This window comes from Myotis lucifugus, unplaced genomic scaffold (assembly GCF_000147115.1).
Source record: "Myotis lucifugus unplaced genomic scaffold, Myoluc2.0 scaffold_561, whole genome shotgun sequence".
Lineage (NCBI taxonomy): Eukaryota > Metazoa > Chordata > Mammalia > Chiroptera > Vespertilionidae > Myotis > Myotis lucifugus.
Window position 1 is genome coordinate 250077 of NW_005871609.1, and position 23274 is coordinate 273350.

The 23274-nt window shown below is 41.6% G+C and overlaps 2 protein-coding genes across 3 annotated transcripts in view; both read right to left on the reverse strand.

Annotated features, from left to right (window-relative positions):
- Positions 1-469: 469 nt before the first annotated feature.
- Positions 470-7953, reverse strand: ATP5MG (ATP synthase membrane subunit g). The gene is made up of 3 exons (XM_006104305.3): positions 7638-7953; positions 2542-2702; positions 470-675 (listed from the first exon to the last, which is right to left on the reverse strand). Exons 1-3 carry the CDS (start codon positions 7687-7689, stop codon positions 577-579), a joined length of 312 nt encoding a protein of 103 aa, XP_006104367.1. The 5' UTR covers positions 7690-7953; the 3' UTR covers positions 470-576.
- A 1851-nt stretch (positions 7954-9804) lies between these two features.
- UBE4A (ubiquitination factor E4A) overlaps positions 9805-23274 on the reverse strand; it is a 56099-nt gene continuing 42629 nt past the window's right edge. The window contains exons 17-20 of one of the 2 annotated variants that reach the window (XM_006104306.3): positions 16071-16251; positions 15516-15663; positions 13644-13801; positions 9805-12564 (exon numbers count right to left, since the gene is read on the reverse strand). In XM_006104306.3, coding sequence (XP_006104368.1) covers positions 12438-12564; positions 13644-13801; positions 15516-15663; positions 16071-16251 — 614 coding nt within the window. In that variant the 3' untranslated portion in view covers positions 9805-12437. Of the gene's footprint in view, positions 12565-13643; positions 13885-15515; positions 15664-16070; positions 16252-23274 lie in introns of those variants that run through there. The other variant, XM_023745626.1, reaches the window with a different exon arrangement.

Here is a 23274-nt window from a genome sequence, read left to right on the forward strand (position 1 = left end):
TTACAAATGTTGGTCATGGTTCTTACCCACTGTCTTAGTGTTAAAGATGTCATAAAGAAAAAAAATACCCCATCAAATACCCCAATATTTATAGACATAGGGGTTGTCAAAAGGTCTTTCTCTGACTTCAGCAAAGAGAAACAATCCAAATTTTATTCTTTAACTACTGATTTAACTCTAATACAAGTTAATACTATTTCTCCTACTGCAGCAAGTTCTCATTTTCTCAAGGCCTTTTCTTCAACTTTTCTGGAAATAAAATGTCATATTTGCCACCTTCAAATTAAAATGTTATCCTCATAAATATTATGTACCAGGTTGGTATATTCACTTAGATGCTTTCCATATTTCGGGGTAAACAAAGACATGTATTTAGAGCTGTATTAATTATTATTAAAGCAAAACACAATCCAACCAAATATCAAGAGAAATTATGACCTTCCCATGCAGTTGTCTGATACAGAAAACATTGATTTTGACATATCTCTTTTTATTCAAATACCGTTCTGATCACTCATGGTCCAAGAATATTCAAATAATAAACCAAAAAAAATCCCAGATGGTAAAGATTGGTTTTCAAACATTATAGCCAATGATGCTGCGCTTGCCGATGATCTCGCCGACATAAAACCACATCCACACCTCAGTGGCCACCAACCCATTCAGCAGAGCTTCCTGGGGGGGGGGGGGGGGGGGGCGGGGGGACGGGACAAAAAAGGAAGCATAAACTTTAATGTACATCTTTTTGTTACACATTTAAAACTATTATTTTATAGGATTACGTGACAGAGAACATAAGGATGCCATAAAATCAGAGAGCAGTTTTAGTCAAAGTCAAGAATGACTGATGTTAACTTTTGTTCAACTGCTGAGAAGCCCTGAAATCAGTTATGTAAGGTAAGTAGTTCAGAGCTTATAAATTCTTTTAAGCAGCCTTTAAAGATCTGAACTGACTTAACACTTTCATTATTAGTTTATGAGACACTTTATGAGCTCCACAACAACCCACATCCTGGAAATAGCTGACACATTAAGACAGGGCATTCATGAAAGGATGGCTATGGGAAGAAGGCAAGTCTCTGAATAGACATTTCTGATAGAGAAAAATCTGTTGAAAAATAAGACTCTGTTCTTCTCCTTTAGACATCATTTTTATGCACTTATTATTTGCCTTAACTCTTGTATTTAGTAATTATTCAGTTTCACAAATCAGTGTTTTACTGCCTTGAAGAGAAAAAGTAAATAGATAGTTCCAGAAAGCACTATTATATGTAAGTGCAAAAATGGATCTTGAAACTCTAATTGAAAAAAAATACCCTTCCCCTTCAAATTAGATCAGAAATATTGGAAATTTCCTGAAAAAAATATCCGTATTTTCCAGGATGTAGTTTCTTAAGTCAGCAATAATTTAGTTATTTAGGGTTTTTTATCCCATGCTTCAATCACGCAAGCAAACATAAAATACAAGTTCCAGCCTGGCTGGCCTGGCTCAGTGGTTGAGCGTCCACCTATGAACTGGGAGGTCACGGATCAATTCCCCAACCTGGGTTAGGGTTCGATCCCCAGTGTGGGGCATGCAGGAGGCAGCCAATCAATGATTTTTTTAAAAATATATTTTATTGATTTTTTACAGAGAGGAAGGGAGAGAGATAGAGAGTTAGAAACATCGATGAGAGAGAAACATCGATCAGCTGATTCCTGCACATCTACTGGGGATGTGCCCGCAACCCAGGTACATGCCCTTGACCGGAATCGAACCTGGGACCTTTCAGTCCGCAGGCTGACGCTCTATCCACTGAGCCAAACCGGTTTCGGCCAATCAATGATTTTTTGTCATCATTAATGTTTCTGTCTCTCTTTCCCTTTCCCTTCCTCACTGAAATAAAAATATACTAGAAAAAAAAATACAAATTTCAAATTCTTATAATTTTTAATTTTATCTTCACACAATTCAATAATCCTTTATAGCATATTATATGGCTTGTTAGGTTTTGATATTTTTATCCTTCATGTGAATGTTAGCTACCTGCTTGTGATATATTCTAAGAGATCTTTTCACCAAATTGAGAATAGTTCTGACTCCAGATGAAAAAAAGTACAGAATGAGCAAAGTAAGCCATTCTGTTTTAGTGCACTAACCAAAACAGGAGGAGAAAAATGTTGCCCAGAAAACACTCACTTCTTTGTTATAGCAACAGAAAAGTAAGATATAGAACAGCCCAATCCATCAGCAGTCAAGAGATTATCTCTGATTATGTTACTTTCAGCCTTACTGGGAAATACATACATTAATCAAAACAATCAGAAAAATCCCAAGGGAAGACATTTTCTGTTATGCATATGCTATTAGTTAATTAATTAACCCTCACCTAAGGAGATTTTTAAAAAAAATTGATTGCAGAGAGAGAAATATCGATTGGCTGCCTCCTGTTTGCACCCCAACTGAAGATGGAACCCGCATCTCTCTGGTGTCCTGGATGACGCACCAACCAACCGAGCCACCCAGCCAGGGCCAGGCGTTTTCATTTAGCACATAGTTACCTTAACGGTGAGCTGTTTGAAGCTACCAGTTTGAGCGCTCCGGACTATTTTTTTGAAGCTCTGAATAGCTGTAGGGATCTCAGCAGGGGTTGGAGGAATCAGCTCAACCTTGGCATAGTGCCAAAATGTGGCCAATCGAGGCTTCGAGTAAGTCACAGCAGCTGGAAAACAAAACAAAACACAACAGGATGAACTCACCAGAGACCGAAAGAAGCAGATGTATGGGCTGGACACACATTTATTCAGGCATCACAGCCATTCACGGCTGGCATCAAATGTGCGCCGGGTGTGAAGGTCAAAGCGGCTCCCTGGTAATAAGGGCCTTTTAAAGATGCAGAACACCTTTGTCACAAGGAAGTTCAATCAGGCAGGAAGTATAAGCACATTCAATTTTGCCAGACTTCACCAGTGGGCAGCGAGTACTGTTACTTTATTTATGAACTAGAAGCCTGGTGCACGAAAATTTGTGCACAGGCGGGGAGGGGACATGGGAGGTTGGCTGGCCAACCCTGCCCCTGATTGGGGTTGGTGGGGAGCCGATCAGGGGTGGGGCTGCAGGCAATTGGCTGACCAGCCCCGCCCCCTAGTTGAACTCCCAGGTTGAAGGGACAATTTACATATTAGCCTTTTATTATGTAGGATGGCAAATCTAGTTATCTGTAAAGTTATTAGAAGTTGGATTGAAAAACAAGAAAACAGCAGTAATGTAACACTTTCTTGGTAGAGAGATCAGAAAATTTGGAGGGAAGAGGTACAGTTGGGGAGGAAAGTTGCTATGCAGAATGGCATCCTTCAGAATAAGATTAAAACTTGTGCCCTAGCCGGCTTGGCTCAGTGGATAGAGTGTCAGCCTGTGAACTGAAGGGTCCCAGGTTTGATTCCGGCCAAGGGCACATGCCTGGGTTGCGGGCTTGATCCCTAGTGGGGGGAGTGCAGGAGGCAGCCCTTCAATGATTCTCTCATCATTGATGTTTCTGTCTCTCTCTCCTTCTCCCTTTCTCTCTGAAATCAATAAAGAAATATATTAAAAAAAACCAAAAAACAAAACTTGTCACAATACTGGCCATAAATCCAGATGGAATTGTACATTAGCATCCATTTTTGGTATCCTTATCGATATGTGATGGACTAAATCTTTTACAAAAGCACAGTTGATCCTCCTTCAAAACATTACAAATAATAAAAAGAAAACCTACATGTATTGTTAACAGCAGCCAAAACTCAAATCTATTACCAATTCCTCAAAGTATTTACTATTTCAGGAAAAGAAGATTTTTAACAACCAGTGTGTAGATATAAGACTACGGTAGTGATTTCATCAAGAGGAAGGCATTTTATTAAAAAAAAAAATTACAAGACAAATGTAATAAAAGCACAAATGCATGAACATCCACAAAGTGTCTATTCTTCAAAGATAGAGTCAAAGCTTCTAGTACTTTTTCTATTATTAATTGCCTGTGTTTAGTATTTCACTACTCTTAGAATTATTATTTCCTTCATCCTCTGTGCTTAAGGCTATGGGCAAATATTTTTTAAAACTGATTTTATGGAGAGAGGGAGAGAAGGAGAGAGAGAGGAAACACTGATTTGTTGCTCCACTATTTATGCATTCGTTGGTTGATTCCTGCATGTGCCCTGACCGTGATGAAACCTGCAACCTTGGTGTGTTGGGACAATGCTCCAAACAACTAGCAGCCAGGACAATGGGAACTTTAAGGAGACACAAAGTTCTTGGAGATAGCTCTGAATAGAACGATAAATGCACGAAGATGGGGCTATCAGAAAGTGCAGAGTCTGTCCTGGCCAGTGTGGCACAGTTGGTTGGGCATCATCCTGTGCACCAATAGGTGGCTGGTTTGATTCCCAGTCAGCACACATCCCCACTAGGGGGTGTGAGGGAAGCAGCTGATTATGTTTCTCTCCCTCTCCCTCCCTCTCTCTTTAAAAATCAATAAAAACGTTTTTTAAAAAAGTACAGTCTGTGGAACTCTTTAAAATTTAATCTTTAATTTCACCCTTAAAAAAAATCAGTGCACTGTACACAAACAGTGTTCTTAGGAGAAAAGTTACAGCTAGAAAAGCAAAGCAAGAATAAATCCCACGTTACTGGATTAGAGTTGGAGACATTCATATGAATTTATGTTTAATATATGCATATAGAAACAATCCTATATAATAAAACCCTAATATGCAAATTGACCAAACTGTGGAACGACTGCTTGCTATGACAAGCACTGACCACCAGGGGGCAGACGCTCAACGCAGAAGCTGACCCTAGGTTGGGGCCGGTGAGAGGGTGGTGCCAGTCAAGACGGGTGCCAGCAGGAGGTCCCCCGATCACCCCACCGATTGGCCCTGATCACTGGCCAGGCCTAGGGACCCTACCCGTGCACTGGGCCTCTAAGTTATATACATGCATGTGTACACAAGGTTTAGTGTGTACACACATACCCTTGTTCACCAAGAGGGCCTAGAACAATGATATAATTTAATAGCAAGGAATATATCTAGTGCCTAGCTTTTAGTTTCAAAAAACCATCGTCCAATAAAAAGGAACTAGGGGCTCCTTGGAGAAATGGCTGATTCTAAGGCTGGGGCAAGGAAAGTAAAAGATGAGCCTGAGGCATCTTTTAGTACCAGGAAGTAAAGGGGGCAGTCAGGACAGAGGTGCCAAACTGAAGAGTTCTCAATGGTCAAAGCTGCAACAACCTGAGCAGAACATAAAGAACATGCTTCGGGAGTATGAAGTATGAAGGTATGGAGTATGAAGTAAATGCAGAGTCCATACAATAAGTGATTGAGCAGATAAATGAACGGGAAAGAGACAAATCTTTTTCAGAATTCCATTTACAGTACTTCCTCATCCAGGAGATGGACTCCCTGCTGATGGCACAGCTACCCCCAGCCCCTACTCCAGGGGTGGGAACGTCTGACCCAGACCATATAGGCCCTCAAAATCATTTGGTTTGGCCCTGCCAATGCATTAGGGGTGAGTTAATGACGTTTGATCTAATAAAGCAGTTTATAAGTATCCAAATGGCCCTCGGCAGAAAAAGGTTGCCCACCCCTGCCTTACACCATGGGCTAGACTTAGTTACTTGCTTATAAACAATAGCGTATGGACAGGGAAAAACAACTACAGTGAAGAAACCGAGGGAACATTACCTTCACCAAGTGATGAAAGCTAAATATCACATGCATCCTGTGATTAGATGCACTTCACTTCTGTGGGATTCCTTCTCAAAACCCATAGCTCCAGACTGACCATGAGAAAAACATTAGACACATCTAGATAGGAGACCATCCTTATAGGATACTCACACATACTTACAGACACCTTAACACTGTCAAAGTCATGAAAAGTAAGGAAAGATTGGAAAACTGTCACACCACAGGAGGTAGGGAGATTGACAAAATGCAATGTAGCACCCTGGACTGGCTCTTGTAACAAAAAGGTTAATAAAAAAAGAAAGAATGGGTGAGCCCTGGCCGGTGTTGCTCAGTGGATAGAGCATCGGCCTGCAGACTGAAGGGTCCAGGGTTCGATTCCAGGTCAGGGCACATACCTGGGTTGTGGACTCAATCCCAGTGTGCGGTGTGCAGGAGGCAGCAGATCAATGCTTCGCTCTCATTGATGTTGCTATCTCTCCCTCTCCCTTCCTCTCTGAAGTGAATAAAAATATATTTAAAGAAGAAAAGGGTGAAATCCAAAGAAAGTATCAAGCTTAGTAAAAAGGGGAAAAAAAGATACTCTGAACTTTGTGGGGAAATTTAATGCTAACATGACTTAATTTGTAAGATTCTTTGTCCTCCAAGAGAATTAACAGATACAGTAATTTTAATTAGACATTTAACATTCACATTTAATAAGCTGAGCCATATTATAATAGTGTGCGAGGTTCCGACCAATATATTTCCACTTTCAAATTCTGACCCCATTTGACTTCTCCTTTCTGAGTACTTTTGCAAGAATAACCACCATTATCTTTCAATTATTCAAAATAGTAAAAAATTTACCTATTTCATGATAAAGTTATTTTTGTATTGCCTTTATTTTTAGATTTTATTATTAAAATTCGTTTGCATTTCACCAACACACACAATCTAAATGACCTGAAAGCCACTTGAAACTTAAAAAAATTTTGCCTCATATCATTCGAAGTCCAAAGAATGAAACCCTTATTCCTTCTCTTTTCACTTATGTAAAATTGTAGAGCTTTGGGAAATGTGTAGACTGTTTACATAACTAGGAGAACAGCTATTGGTAGTGCCTGCCGCCCTACGGCCTTCCATCCCTCATGGTTTGTCTGCCGATGGAGGAGAGGCCAGGGAGAAGAGTAGAAAATACCAATAACAGTGTATTTTAAAAATCTATTCGCATTTCATAATCCAATGTGAGCGCCAGCTCCGCAGATCCGCACTCAGCGCTGACGGGACACCCGCATCCGAGAAGCGCCCTCGCCCCGGGGACAGCGAGCCGCTGGCCGCCAGCGCGCGGCGGGAGCGCCGACGGCAGGGCAGACCCTGCGCGGGCTGACCCCGGGTGCTGCCGCTTCTTCAAACGGGAACACCCATGAGTGCGACGCTGCAGGAACAAGCCTAGCTTACAGCCCGTTTGTATGCTTACTCGGGCAGGGATCTTCGTCCCTGAAACCAATGCCACCTAAAAATCCTCCCAGAACGGCGTGGCTCAGCGGCTGAGCACCGACCAACGAACCAGGAGGTCATTCCCGGTCAGGCACAGGCCAGGGCTGCAGGTCCGACCGCGGTGCGGGGCGTGCAGGAAGCAGCCAGTCAATGAGCCTCTCATCACCGATGTCTCTCTCTCTGGAACCATTAAAAAATATGTATTTAAAAAACCCTCCCAGAAGCTGGCCAGTACAGAAAGCAAACCAACGTTCAATAACTCACGCAGCCTGAAGGACTTCTGCAGACGCCAAGCGGACAGGCTGACGAGGCCCTTTCGTCCTTTCCCACACCGCGGCCCCCCTTCCCCGATGTCCCCACAGAGCCACGCTCCCCATATCCGACCCCAGGGCAGCGGCGGCCCGCGGCCCCTCGGCGCCCACCGCCAGGGCAGGCTCCGCTGCGCTCACCGTTCACCAGCGCGGGGGCCTTCTCCGCGAGGTTCCGGACAAACTGGGCCATGGCGCCGGGAGGGACACTGCAGCCCGAACCTCCGGCTGAATGTCACCCTCGCAAGGACCCGCCGAAGGACCCCGCTCCGCGTCCAAGGTCAGGCCGTCCTCCTCGCGCCGGCCCACGATATTTAGATGTCCCACGGCCCTTCCGGGATCCAGCTGGTGAATGTAGCTTCTTCAGCCACAGAGGAGAGAGGGCACGAAAGGGCGAGAGTCTTCGAGGAGAACCCAGGATTCCCGGGGGAGCAGGCACTTCTTGGGGCAGTCGCTCGGAGCCGGAATGCAGCGCATGCGCCCTGAGGCTCTCTGGACCCGCCCCCACTCTTCCGCCCCGCCGCCCGGAGCCGGAAGACGGCGAAGGGAGAGGAGGCGCATGCGTCCTGCGGCTCTCTGGACCCGTCCTCCACGCTTCCGCCCCGCCGCCTGTAGCCGGAAGACGGCGAGGGGAGGGGAGGAGAGGTGCGTGCGCAGAGCGGCTCCCTGGACCCGCCTCCACTCTCCCGCCCAAGGTGCTAGCGCTTTGGAGAACTTAGGGAATGAGGGCTTGCGCTGACCCTTGCAGGCCAACTCGTACGCTCTACAAAGCCAGAGAGGCTCCTGGCCAAACATGGCAAGTCCGGGGCAGAGCAGGCGTCCCACAGCCTTTCTTTAGCTGGAATTCCGGTTCCCCCTCGTCCTCTTAAAAGGATTGGAATCCTATTCCCCCAACTCCCTAACCAGCCGCGGAAAACTATGCAGATAGGAGGAACAAAACCACGTTTACTGAGGATTCCCGGTGTGCCAGGCATTTTGATATAAAGAAAGCTGTAAATTAGGTAGTGTCCTCGTCTGATAAATGGCCGCGTAGTTATGAATGGCAGAGCCGGGATCTGAAGAGGTTGCAGTGCAGACAGCACTATCGGATTAGGCGTGCTGCTGACCTGGAGAAGGTTGAATGGATGTATAACTGGGCGACTACCTACTAGAGTTGAAACTTTATAGTTGAGCATGACAGGAAGAAAACATGTAGTAGGGAAGTGGCACTTGAAAAAAATGACTAAGGTGCCCCGGGGAGGCCTGAGAAGTAGTAAAACTTTTGGATGGATGGAATAGAGGTGGGAAGAAAAACTAGGAGCCAAGAGCAGGATTTCGGTGGAGTGATCCAGCTGCCTTATACTAAAGAGAAGTCAGGTAAAGATGGGGACGTTAAGTCGGCAATATGGAAACATTAGCTGGAGCAGTTTCAAAAGATTAGAAGTCAGAGTGAATGAATGAAGAAACATGGCTGTAAAGGAAAACAAGTCAGAAAGCCACATAGGGATGTGGAAGTCAAGGGAGAGACAGGAGATAGAGAAGGGCTGACGTCCTGATGAGGCAGGAAAGCAGGCTGGAGGGATCAGCCTTGGGAAGGTGGGCCTTCCCCACAGGGGGATGATGGGAGAGAATGTTTGAAAGTGAAAATTCTTTAAAAAAAAAAATATATATATATTTAAATATATTTTGATTTTTTACAGAGAGGAAGGGAGAAGGATAGAGTTAGAAACATCAATGAGAAACATCGATCAGCTGCCTCTTGCACACCCCCTACTGGGGATGTGCCCACAACCAAGGTACACGCTCTTGACTGGAATCGAACCTGGGCCTACGCTCTATCCACTGAGCCAAACAGGTTAGGGCGAGAGTGAAAATTCTAAGTGTATCTTTCTAGTGAATTAGAAGGCAAGGTCATCTGAGTGTGAAGGGTGAGAATTTGAGAAAAGAGGTTAGAGTTTGGAATAGTTGTTGAAGTTACGGACACAAAAGGGTTTTGGGCAATGTTAGAAACTACAAGTTGATGGTAAAGATGGTGTCATTTTCCTCCAACAATGGTCTGTAGTTTGGATACTGGAACAGGGGAATGGTTGGGTTAACCTAGGCTGAAGTCTTGCACGGAGCAAGGGAACATGACAGTAAATGATTGAAAGACGTGGGATGTAGGCCAGATAAAGAGTGAGCCCAAAGCGAACTGATTAGGAGACTCCTCTTCCAAGATGACTACAGGGTTCAGAGGCTAACTGCTCAGGCAGATTAGGTCAGCCAGGTCACAGTCTGAAACTGCTGCGAGCTTTTAATACTGTCATAAAGGAAGTGATGACGAAGGCTGTAAGTTAGGAATTCATTTATTACATACAAGCTTTGAACAAATACCCCCAGGTGAGTTTGACAAGAAATAACCTTCCTGGAATGTTTCAGAACACAGTTATGTCCATCAAGTTTTATTTCAGTCAACCTTTTTGTTTTTTTTTTGTCTTTAAGTTCGTTTCCTGTTTAGCAGGTAGAGCATGTGCATTATGTACTCATGTCACCAACAGTGCAGCATCAGCCCCTGGCTGGTAAAGGCACCCAGTACACTTACGCTCTGTGCAATGGCTGCTTCACAACCAGCATCAAATAAAGTAATAAAGCTTTTGTAGAGTGTGAGACCTTTAAAGTTTCTTTCAGGTTTTACATATTCATTTAAAAAAACCAGATTGCTTGATGAAACCTATGAAATTTCCTAAGTTCAGTGTTACCCTCTTAGTAAGCACTGTTAGAGCTGATTAGAGTCTCCACTTTCCTATCATACTCCAGCAAAGCCAACACATCAAACTAGGTATGTCAGAGAGTCTGCTCTCATAGATTTTGAGCTGGTTTTTAGTTCCAGATAACAAAATACCTCTTCAAGCTTCCAAGTGCGTATATGCACTGCGTTGTACCAAAATGATAATTTTTAGTCTCATTTTTGGATGTTCTTAAATTACATGGTTTCTTACCAGTAGTGGCTATGCACTTGCCTATGTAATGAGTTTAAGACATTCAGCAGCATTAATGGTGCCATAGCCATTCATAAATTTCAGGAAAAGGGCTTTCATAATAATTAAAAAAAAGCTTGCCAGAAAAGGCTTACAATCTGAAGACAGACGTGGAATACACATACAGATACAAACATACAGGTTGTTGACTAGAAAGCTGCTGGGAACGCTGCCTTTTGAGGTTTTGTGTCCATTTTTCCTCCAAATTTCTCCTATAAAAACCTGGTCTTTTAAAGAAAACATCCTATGTGATTGGGCTGGGAAGATAATGCAAGGTGGTAGAAGCTTATTGTATACACAGTTCATTCTCAGTAAAGGAGGCTAATAAATATGACATGAAGCTTATTTTAAGGAAATAAACAAATTCTGTCAACCCATGCCTTCAAGGCCCAGGAGGCAACACTGAATTCCTATCTGATGTTCTGGCATTTGCACAGCAATAGGCAACATCTTTAATCTAGTGTGGGATGCCCTCTCATTGTTTTTTTCCCCAGTAGATACCATCAAAAACATATCAAGGGCTGGTGACAGAAACTTGGAATATTATGAAATTGACATCTTATTTGAAAGACACCATGGTTAACAATAATGTCCTCTAAATGAAGCAATGACCCGTTTCCAGATCGTACCCTTTTTCTTGTCACTTAGGTTATCTTTGGGCTTAGAGGGACAGTGATACAGACAGTCCATAGGGGAATGTGCCTCACTTAGCATGTAAGCTGCACAGCTGAGTAGGGAACTCAAGCTCAACTTGTAAAAGTGGGGGCCCACCCAACTATTAACTCTACGGGGCTAAGTTGCTATTTAAAATGGTTTGTGGGCAAAGCTGTCCTCAAATTCCTTTGTTAACTGCTGACCTAGGCTGAGTTAGAAGCAGTTCTTGGGATTCAGTTCACAAGCTCAAACATTAACTATATACATTTCACAGTCTCGGAATTTTATCTAGAAAAGTGTGTTAGTGGCCACATACTGTAAATACCTTACCATGGAAGAGACGATTTAAAGTGGAGCTCAGTCTACACTAGGCCAATATAAAAAACACACGGTGTATATAGATACTGAGATATACTGTTGATATTAGTGTCTTAAAATGACATTTTTCCTGCTTACAATACTTGTTATCCAACTTCTCTACTTAGCAACAGATTTCCATAAGCTAAATTGGGCCCAACAGCCTCTTTTATTCTTCCACCGCAGAATTTTCTGGATAGTATCAAAACTGCAAGTTTATCCTGTCAGTCCTCCCCAAAATATTGTAGGGTTTTTCCTGGTAATGACAACCCCATGGGACAGTGTGTGTCCTCTACCATATCTCTGAGTTATGGAGATAATACAAAATTAAGAGCTATCAACAGAATTGCATAAGATTCCTTTCTTTTTTCATCTCATCTATCATCTCACAGTGTACTCAAGCGTAGCTACCTGCTTTGATGTGGAAGGTTACCCTGTAATACTGCAGAGCTGTACAAAAAGAAGAGCTGAAGTCTGGGCCGCGAAGACTAGTCAATACCTTGAGAACACAGGGCTTTTTGACGATATCAGCTGTCACTGAAATATGTGACATCATATACTTAAAAGCAGTGATCACCAAAGATGTCTGAGCAGTTCTTGGAAGAAAAATAGTAAGGTGGCAGGAAGTTTTAGCAGTGGAAATTAATATAATTTAAGGTAGGAAAGGGGAGAAGAAGGAATAGGGAGAGAGAACAAAGGGTAAAAATTAGTGATGATTTCCAGACTTGGTGGGGGTATAATTATAATATCCTGTAAGCTAGGAGAGCCTTGTCAAGTTCTTAGGAATCTTAATTATCATAATCTGAGCAAGAGCAGTTCTCCAATTTAGTAAAAAAAGAAAAAAAAGAAAGAAAGGAACAGAACCAAAGAGAAATCACAAACAACTGTTTATCTTCACTCTGGGGTTCGTTTTGGTTGGTTTAGGTCGCAGTATTTATTCAAGTTGCTCCTTCTGTTGTTTCCTCTCTGCGAGCCACCGTTGGATTTTTTCTTTTAGTTCTGTGTTTGGCCGGATCTGGTCCATGGTGAGGGGGCTACGGTTAAAGGGATCTGTTTGGTCACTGGGACAAAGAGAGAAAGGAAAATGGGGTTATTTTCATCAGTTCTAACATCCTAAGCCAAAACTAGAATACCTGGGATCTTACTTGGAGACTGAAGCTAGATTGCATTTGAATCAAGTGCTGAATTGAGGTTAGAAAGAATGATTCAGGAGGTTTTTTTTCCTTTTCAGATTATTTAGCTACTTTGTCTTTCTGCTTCTAAACAAACTTTATGTCAACATTGTTCAGATATCTGATTCCGTTTCCCTCTTTGGAGACCCTGCACACTCACGTCAGCAGGAAGAGCTTAGTTTTAGTGACGGGCTCTCAAAACAGAAGGAGATGTCAGGGGATAAAGCCTTGTGAGCGGACACCTGACCCAGTCAGCTGACTGCTATCCAAGTAGATGCAGATCATGGCTTCCTGACAGGTAGGAAGGTTTATAACATACTTTAAGGGCTGGTATATCTTCTCCTTTTTATTCTGAGGCCCCAATAAAATAGAAATTTTCACTCACACTTTGAAAAGATGTCCCACCTAGCACAGCTTCATGCATATAGTGAATACTTAATACCAAATACCATGAAATAGGAAATCCTTTTCCCCCAATATTTAAAAATTGTATTTCCTTAAATTTGGGTCAACTTCCATAACTTCATTTTAAACAGGCAAGTCTCTCAGACCCTTTCTAGGCAATGCTGCCCTGAGAGAGGCAGCCGGGAGCCCCCCGGACACCACGACTGACAGCAGCAACAGCAGGAGATGTGAGTTAACCCGTGGGATGAATACAGTTTAAAGCCCGAATAATAAAAAGATACCCCTACCTTTTATATTTTTATAAAATTAAAGCAATTTAAATCCACTCAGACTCCAGGTTAAAATATTTTATAACATGTTAACAAATTATTTCCTTAAGGAAGGAATAGATAAGGTTAGACCAGTATTTCACAACAAGGTTTCTTGTTTTGAATGTTTAAATCCTTAACAATCAAGTGATACACCTCCACCACATTAACAGTAAGTCATCTCTGGCACCTTCGGGGCGCACTACCCCGCGATCAGAAAGCTGGGAGGAAAGGTGCAGCAGCGGCCGTCCGTACCTGAGCAGATGCCTGGCGATGGTGGACCTGTCCACAGTGACTCGGGAGGACGGCAGCACCACAGGGTCAGACATCAAGGTGCTCATGATGGGGTCCAGGAACTCATCGCAGGCGTCCGCGTAGGTCTCCTCTTCCTGCTGCTGCAGGTCTGCGAGAGACTGAGCACAAACAGCCAGCACTGAGCTGAATTCAGAGTGACGGGTTCAAATGCTCAGTAACTGCACCTTAAAGGGTGTCGAACCTGAAAGGGCGTGTTTTAAAGGTAATGACCCTTTACAGTGACAATGACAATTCTTTGCTTTCTAAACAAGCCAAGATAGATATTATGGGATCAAATTTAGCATCCAACCCCAATTCGGAAACTTCCATTGGCTCAGCTGTTAGCAGTTAAGAATGGGTTACAGTGTTAACAGGAAAAGAAGCACATCACATACATCTTTCTGGCAACAGTCTTGTAAATGTCAGAATCTAAAATGGGAGGAGCTGGAGGGTTATTATTTGCATAATCACAGCCACTCATGAAGTTTCCGGGGTTAGGCACAATCAGGTATAAGAATTTAAAAGTGCCTTTAACCTTTGATTCTTTCATGACTCAGGGCCCCATCTGGCTAAACTGGAGGCAAAGATGAAGCCCAACTCAAGAAATAAGTAACTCGATGAAGGGAGGACTGACATCAATAAAGAAAGTTTTCTATCAGACACTGTGCCATGGTTTTTCTGTTTCCATAACTGCTAATGGAGCTCTGTCATACCCCAAAGGGATTATTAGCTAAATACAATGCAGTATTCTAATCTTTAAAATGTATGGCTATTCCCACATGAGCCAACTACCAATCACAAATATACAGAACAGAGAAAACCAATAAAAATAACTAAAACAACTCATTTTGAATTCTATTCTAAGAAGTTCTGCTTTTTAGCATTAACAATATAGATTTTCAAATCTATTAGTAAAACTGCACAAACATTTTCATAAAAACAGCCTACAAAACTCTGTATACTCTTCTAGCAGAAGCTTCTTAAATCAATTTTTCTATTCTCACTCTCACACTAGAGAAAGTAGTAGTAGTAGTAGTAGTAGTAGTAGTATTGCCTGGCCAGTGTGGCTCAGTGGTTGAGCATGTACCAAAGAGTTGCTGGTTCGATTCCTGGTCAGGGCACATGCCTGGGTTGTGGGCTTGATCTCCAGTAGGGGGTGTGTAGGAGGCAGCCATGTTTCTCTCTCATCAATGTTTCTATCTCTCCCTTCTTCCTCTCTCTCTAGAAATTAACAAAAAAGCACATTTAAACCTCCCCCCCCCCAATAAATTGAAAAAAAAAAAAAAAAAGAATAGTAGTATTGCCTTGGTTAGAGCGTCGTCCCCATAGGCTAAGGTTGCAGGTTTGATCCCTGGTCAGGGCACATACAAGAACCAACCTATGAATGCATAGATAAGAGCAACAAGTATCAATGTTTCTCTCTGTACCTTGCTCTCTCTCTCAAATCAGTAATAAAAAAATAGCAGTATTAAGAATTCAGTAGTTCTAGTTACTGACTAATCATGTTTATATTTTCTCAAGGCAATGTTTCTGCCTACCCTCCAAAACAGGGTAAAGAGCAGTACAGCTGAGTCAATAATGTAATTAAAAAAAAAAAGTTTTTCTTGATCTTTAGAGAGAGAGAGGAAGGGGGGGAGAAACTTGTACCTGTTGCCTCCCATACACACCCTGACCAGGGATCGAGCCTGCAACGTGGGTATGTGTCCTGGCAGGGAATTAAACCAGCGGCCTTTCGGTACACGGGACAATGTTCAACAAACTGAGCCACACTGGCCAGGGCAACCATGGGATTTTTATAGAACATGTTAATAAACAAACCCTCCTCCTTCTCACCTTGATTCTCTCTGCTAAGTTGGTGAAAGCCACAATCATATCTCCAGGCTTATTTATTTTCTTCAGAACTCGGATGGTCTGTGCAAGAAGAGTCGGGGAATAGGAACGCCCATCTTTGGGCACAGTGGCACAGAAATTCTCCTCATTCCTGGAAGGTCAGCATGGGAGGGAAATGGAGCATCAGAGGAGGTAATCAGTGGGTTGAGGGACAAGGGTCCCCATCACTTAAATGCCATGAATGCTCTTTTGATAAACATTTCTAATTTTTAGGAAGGTCTATCAAGTATTCTGTGGCTTTAAAGGAATACTGCTTTTCCAAACAACAGTACAACCAGCAAAGTTTATCTTTGTACAAATCAAGGCAGAATGTTGGAAATTCTGAACAATGTCTGTCCCACAGGTAACACAAAAATCTCATTTAAAACTACAGAAGATCCTTTCATCAACCAACTTGAAATGAACCATTTCTTTTCTACTTCCACATTATTCTTATCAAAGCCCCCAATTAAAACATTAGCATCCCCCTCTGGCTTGCCCAATTTAAATCTCAAGTACCCAAGATTTAAGTAGATCGTGCAGATATCTGATACGAGCTGCTGGGGCTTGAAGTCAAATTCACTGAAGTCCTTGACTTTCAAGGCCCCCATCTTGGGGCCAACCAGGTGCTGCAGGAAGTAGTTCAGCATGGAGATGATGCGCTCAGCCAGGAAAGGGTGCACGAAGAGTGATTTGATCTCTGGAAGGAAAGCCAGACTGAAAACTCAATCCATTAGCAATCTTTTACTTATGTCTTAGAGTTTTGCTGGGAGACCTCTGGAGACTACTACTTTTTAAAATTACATAAGTAATTTTAATACATTTTCATTGTAGTAATATTAGAAAATATAGACAAGCAAAAGCAAACAAACAAAATGTAAAAACTATCATCCAGAAATAAAGACTGTTAACACCTTGTTTATACAGTTGACCCTTGAACAATATAGACTTGAACTGCATGGGTCCACTTATATGCAGTTGCTTTTTTCAATAAATACTGTAAATGTATTTTTTTCCTTATGATTTTCTTTTTTTATATTTTTATTGATTTTAGAGAGAGGAAGGGAGAGGGATAGAAACATCAATGATGAGAGAGAATCATTGATCAGCTGCCTCCTGCACACCTTCCACTGGGAATTGAGCCTGCAACCCGGGTATGTGCTCTGATCTAGAATCAAACCGTGACCTCCTCGTTCTTGGGTCCACACTCAACCACTGAGCCACACTGGTTGGGCTTCCTTAGGATTTTCTTAATAACATTTCTTTTCTCTATCTTACTTTATTCTAAGAATATAGTATATAATACATAAGACATACATATGTGTTAATCGACTATATATTATCAGTAAGGCTTGCAGTTAATAGTAGGCCATTAGTAGTTAACTTCTGGGGAGTCAGAAGTTACACATGGGTTTTCCACTGTGCCGGGGTGGGGGGTCAGTGTCACTAACCCCTGCATTGTACAAGGGTGAACTAAATTTTAGTATAACTCTGGGGTTTTTGTTTGCTTATTTTCAGAGAACCTATCATTAAATCTTTCTAAAACTCTTTACCAGAGGGAAGAGATCAACCAAAGGACTTGTATGCATGCATATAAGCATAACCAATGGACGCAGACACCAGGGGGGTGTGGGCATGAACGGAGTGGGGTGGGGCAGCAATGAGGGGATAAGGACACATATATAATACCTTAATCAATAAAGAAAAAAACAAAACAACTCTTTATCAGAAATGTAAAATTCCCAATAGGATAATTTCTAGCAGTTCTGCATTTTGGGAAATGTTCTTTCTGGAAGTTTCCATCTGTCACTCCAATCTGGACTCCTTGCTCTGTAGGTCTGTTGCGTGGTGGTTATACGAGCTCCTTCTACCATCATCCTGGGAACTTCCTTTGTGTCTCTTATAGGATTCCATCTAGCTCCTTCTGGGTTTATTCTCTCATTTTGATAGAGTGTATCTTTTTTTTTATTTTAATGTTTTTTTATTGATTTTTACAGAGAAAGAGAGAGCCTCCTACTAGGGATTGAGCCTGTAACCTGGGCATCTGCCCTGACTGGGAATCAAACCGTGACCTCTTGGTTCCTGGGTCGATGCTCAACCGCTGAGCCACACCAGCTGGGAGAGTATATATTATTGTAGCTTTGATGAAAGTAAATTTGATGCCTTCATGTCTGAAAATGCCCTTATACTTTACCCTCTAATAGAACTGATAGTTTGGCTGGGTATAGGATTCTGGGCTGAAAAAAATATTTCCCATCAGGAATGTGTTCCAGCTTCAGATGTTACTGTTGTGAATTTCAAAGACATTTTGGTACTTAAACAATGTATATGACCTGACTTTCTCTCTGGGACCCTGTAGGATCATTTTTTTACCATGATTTTCTGAAATGTCACAATGATAAATCTTAGTATGGGGTTTAAAAAAATTCTCTGTGCTAGCTACTTGATGGCTCATTTCAATTTAGAGCAAGCATGTCAAACTCAAAGGCTAACACAGGCCAAATAAACAAGGTTTAAGTTTATGTGGGCTGCAAAAAAACAAAAGCTTCTATTTTCATAGAAACGTAGGTTTATTTTGAAGAGTATAGTATATAAAAAAAAGAACAAGAGCAATGATAAAATTAATGTTTTCTTCCTGACACTAGGCATCTCTTCTCTATTATCATTCTTACTTCTGGGGAAATCTTGTTCTCAGTGATTACGTTCAAAACTGCCCCAAGGTGAATGTCAGTAATTCTGGATCTGACAGGAGACTTATTTCCTCTCATAATTGTAATAACTACTCACACCGATAAGTACTTCCAAACATGGAAAAAACTTCATGTGAATTTTCAAAGCTGGCAGGTAAATATTTGTAAAATTTAGGCACGCCAACTTCACTGAATTTTGCCTCTAAATCTGAATCGCACTGAATCTCAATTACCTGCATTTGCATTTGATTAGGTACTGATTCTATATTTATTGAAAAAATTAAAGAAAACTTGTCTTCCAAAAATTTAAAATCTGCAAACCTTGTTTCAAATTCAGTTCTAAGGCTTAAAATTTTTTGATACGATGCAGTTTCACTTAAGCTTGATTTGTTCATGTTGCATGTTGGAAAGTACATTAAATCTTCATTTTTCAACTGCTTTTCCCAAAGAACTAGCTTACATGTGAATGCTTTGACTTGGTCACACATGTTTGTAATAATCTGATCTTTTCCTTGCAGTTTTAAGTCATATAAGTGTTTTGTTATATCAACCATGAAGGATAAATCCTGCAACCATATTGTGTCAAAAAACAGGGTTATGTCTTGATTTTTAGTTATTAAGAACTGACATATTTCTTCTTTCAAGTCCCAGAATTGTTTAAGAACCTTGGAGTAGGATAGCCAACGTACCTCGATATAGTAGCACAAGCTGGAATATTTGCTAATTCACTTAAGAAAGCAGAGAACTGTTGCTGATTAAAGCTTTGAGATCTTATGAAATTGATAATTTTTTTTGATAGATGTCAACACATTTTCCATGTTTATTACCTTCGTGCATAATACTTCTTGATATAATGCAATGCATATGATGAATCTTGGATCTGTCATAAATTTCACTTTTTGTTTTTTGCAGTAATGCTGCGAAACCATTGTTTTTTCCAGTCATTGAAGGAACTCCATCTGTAGCTACAGAAGTTAATTTTGAGAGAGGTAGACTGTATTTTTGCAGAAGTTTAAAAACAAAATTAAATATATTTTGTCCTGTACTAGTGTTACGCATTAGTACTAGTTCCAACAATTCCTCAAAAATTGAAATCCGTGTCGCAAGCACAAAGAAACACAGCTAACTGAGCTACGCCTCCAATGTCCATACTCTCGTCACAGGCAATGGAAAAAGCTTAGAAACTAGATCATTTTGCTTTGATCTGAATACTTAAATTGTCGGCCAAATCAGTAACTCTTTCCGCAACTGTATTTCGAGACAAAGAGATTGTTTGAAAAGACTTCACATTTCCAGGACTAACAATTTCTTCAGCTTTAGACATTCCTTGATGAACCACCTTCAGTAAAAGGTTTCGAGTGTTTAGCTAATCAACTCCGACAAGACGTACCTTGCGTGCACCACTGCTTCACTTTCTTGTGATACTTTAGTAAACATGAACTGCTGTTTTTTCAGTCCCAACTTGAGTTCTTTCAACTTTTCTTGCCTCATTAATTCCTCGTAATTATCATATTTTGATTTATGTTGTTCATAGTGACAATGAATGTTGTATAACTTTGGTACACTAATAGCATTATTACATATCAAGCAGATTATTTTAGTTTTTATTTCACAGCAAAAATACTCCAATTCCCACTTTTCTTGGAAATTTTGATGTTCGTCAGCAATTTTTCATTTATTTTTACTACCACTTGATTTTGATAGACATGCTGAATACAAAGGGCTGAAATAAATGAGTAATCGTTAACATAAAATAGAACATTTTAATAAAAATTAATATTTTTACTTGAACATTAATTACCAGACACTGAATAACTACACAAATTAATAAGCGTAACACAAATAAACCTATTTTTCTTGTTCTCCAAAAGCAAAATATTTCCTGTTGTGCACACCAAACAAGTCAGTACAAGACTAATGATGTAGCAATCGGCTGCTAAAATATTTGCTGCTAGTGTTAGTGGAGAGAAATGGTGCGTCTGCACCTAAGGGAAATGAATGCAACATGATTACAGTAATCAGTTGTTAGCGAATGTTGTAGTTTGTTATTAATAATTGTATAAAATAATTGTAAAAATTAAGTTACAAAATTTTTATTAAAATGTTTCTTACATACCGTTATATTAGCTGGGCCGCCAAAATATTCCTTGTTGGCTGCATGCGGCCTGCGGGCCGTGAGTTTGACATGCTTGATTTAGAGGCTCTTACTCTTGGGGATTTTTTTGGATATTATTTCTTTGATAATCCCCTCCCTAACAGTTTTCTTGTTTGAGACTTTTTAGATAGATCCTTTATTTTCTTACCCTTTTCTTATTTCCATCTCTTTCTGTTCTGCTTCCTTTTTTTAAATTCATTTTAAATTTTTTATTTTTCAATTACAGTTGATATACAATATTATATTAGTTTCAGGTAAACACCCAGTAATTACTAGTAGACATTACATAATGTACTAAGTGGTCATCCTGATAAATCTAGTACCCATTTGACACCATGCAGTTATAAGGATACTACAGGACTGGTGCACGAATTCATGCACAGGTGGGGTCCCTCGGCCTGCCCGGCGATCGGGGCCGATTGGGGCTGTTTCACCTAGTCCTGATTGGGTCAGCCGGCCGGGGGGGAGAGACTATGGGATGTTGGCTGACCACAGGAGGTTGGCTGTGGGAGTGCAATGACTATCAGGGGGCAGCACCTGCATTGAGCCTCTGCCCCCTGGTGGTCAGTGTGCATCACAGCTACTGGCCGGTTATCTGGTTGTCCGGTCGTAATGGTCGCTTAGGCTTTTATATATAGACTAGAGGCCCGGTGCTTGAAAATTCATGCACTGGATGGGGGGGTCCCTCAGCCCGGTCTGCCCCCTCTCACAGTCCAGGAGCCCTCAGGGCGGAAGGCGACCTGGTGATCAGGGGAAGGCGACACCCATCACACCCGTGCTGCTGCCACTGCCGGCAGCGCAAGCCTCGGCCGGCCCTGGTTACCTGCTCCTCAGGTGGCCCTGGGCGGCTGGGGGGCTGAGGAGACTGGGGGACTCTGGAGGCAGGCGGGTGGAGCGGCCAGGCCTGCTCTGCCGTGCGCCTGCCACCCTGGCAGGGCTGAGGGGACTGGGTGCTGCCATCCTGTGGCTGTGGGTGCCGCCATCTTTGAGGGCAGGGCAGTCAGTTAGCATATTCCCTCCTTATTGTCTGTGGGTGCCACCATCTTTGCGATGGCATGAGGGTCAATTAGCATATTCCCTCCTTATTAGATAGGATTGACTATGTTCCCTGTGCTGTACTTTACATCCCACGACTATTTTGTTACTATCAATTTGTACTTCTCAATCTTTTTCACCTTTTTCACCCGAGCCTGCACCCCTTCCATTAGGCAACCGTCAATATTTTCTCTGTATCTATGAGTCTATTTCTGTTCTGTTTATTTATTTTGTTTTTTAGATTTAATTGCTGGCAGATATATATTTATTCACATTATTCATATTTTTTATCTTTTGTCTTTTCATTTTTCCTTCTTTTTAAAGAAACTTATCTATATTGTTTAAAGTATTATAAATGCCCGCCCCCCCTTTATTTCCCCATTGACCCCCTCCACCCTATAGCCACTCCTCCCAGGCCTTCACCACACTTTTATCTGTGTCCATGGGCTATGCTATTTGCATATAAGTTCCCTGGTTAATCTCTCCCCACCCAACCCGCATCCCCTCTGAAATGAATCAGTCTGTTTCATGCTTCTCTGTCTCTGGATCTATTTTGTTCATCTGTTTATTTTGTTCATTAGATTCCACATATGAGTGAGATCATGTGATACTTATCTTTCTCTGACTGGCTTATTTCACTCAGCATAATACTCTCCAGGTCCATCTATGCTGTTGCAAATGGTAAAAGTTCCTTCTTTTTAACCACCATTTAGTATTACACTGAGTAAATGTACCAAAGCCTTTTTGTCCACTCATCTATTGATGGGCACTTGTTTCCAGATCTCAGCTTTGTAAGTTGTGCTGCTATGAACATAGGGGTGCATATGTCCTTTCTGATTGGCGTTTCTCGTTTCTTAGGGTATAGTCTTAGAAGTGGGATCACTGGGTCAAAAGAGAGTTCTATTTCTAATTTTTTGAGGAAACTCCATACTGTTGTCCACAGTGGCTATACCAGTTTGCATTCCCACCAGCAGTGGACTAGGATTCCTTTTTCTCCACATCCTCACCAGCACTTGTCATTTGTTGATTTATTAATGGTAGCCATTCTGACAGGTGTCAGGTGATACCTCATTGACTTTTTAATCTGCATCTCTCAGATGATTAGTGACTTTGAGCATTTTTTCCATGTCTCTTGGCCTTCTGTATGTCCACTTTTCAGAAATTTCTATCTAGGTCCTTTGCCCATTATTTAATTGGATTATTTGTCTTCCTTTTGTTAAGTTGTATGAGTTCTTTACGTATTTTGGAAATTAACCCCTTATCAGCTGTAACATTGGCAAATATGTTCTCCCATACAGTGGGCTCCCCTTTCATTTTGTTGATGGTTTCTTTTGCTGTGCAGAAGCTTTTTATTTTGATGTAGTCCCATTTGTTTATTTCCTTCTTAGTTTCCTTTGCCCTAAGACCATGGTTGGCAAACTGCAGCTCGTAAGACACATGCGGCTCTTTGGCCCCTTGAGTGTGGCTCTTCCTAAGCCTTAGGAGTACCCTAATTAAGTTAATAACAATGTACCTACCTATATAGTTTAAGTTTAAAAAATTTGGCTCTCAAAAGAAATTTCAATCGTTGTACTGTTGATATTTGGCTCTGTTGACTAATGAGTTTGCCGACCACTGCCCTGAGATGTGTCGGTAAACAGACTGCTGCAAGAGATGTCTGAGATCTTTTTTCCTTTCTTAAAGAAGACCCTTGCCCGGCCGGTGTGGTTCAGTGGTTGAGCATCGACCTATGAACCAGGAGATCATGGTTTGATTCCCAGTCAGGGCACATGCCTGGGTTGTGAGCTCAATACCCAGTAGGTGGTGTGCAAGAGGCATCTGGTCAGATTCTCTCTCAACATTG

Excerpts from the sequence above, each read along its gene's own strand:
- ATP5MG (XM_006104305.3), bottom strand. The coding sequence starts at position 7,689 with ATGGCCCAGTTTGTCCGGAACCTCGCGGAGAAGGCCCCCGCGCTGGTG. Across the intron at positions 2,703-7,637 it reads GGCCCCCGCGCTGGTGAACG|CTGCTGTGACTTACTCGAAG; the intron begins GTGAGCGCAGCG and ends TTTGTTTTCCAG. Across the intron at positions 676-2,541 it reads TCAAACAGCTCACCGTTAAG|GAAGCTCTGCTGAATGGGTT; the intron begins GTAACTATGTGC and ends CCCCCCCCCCAG.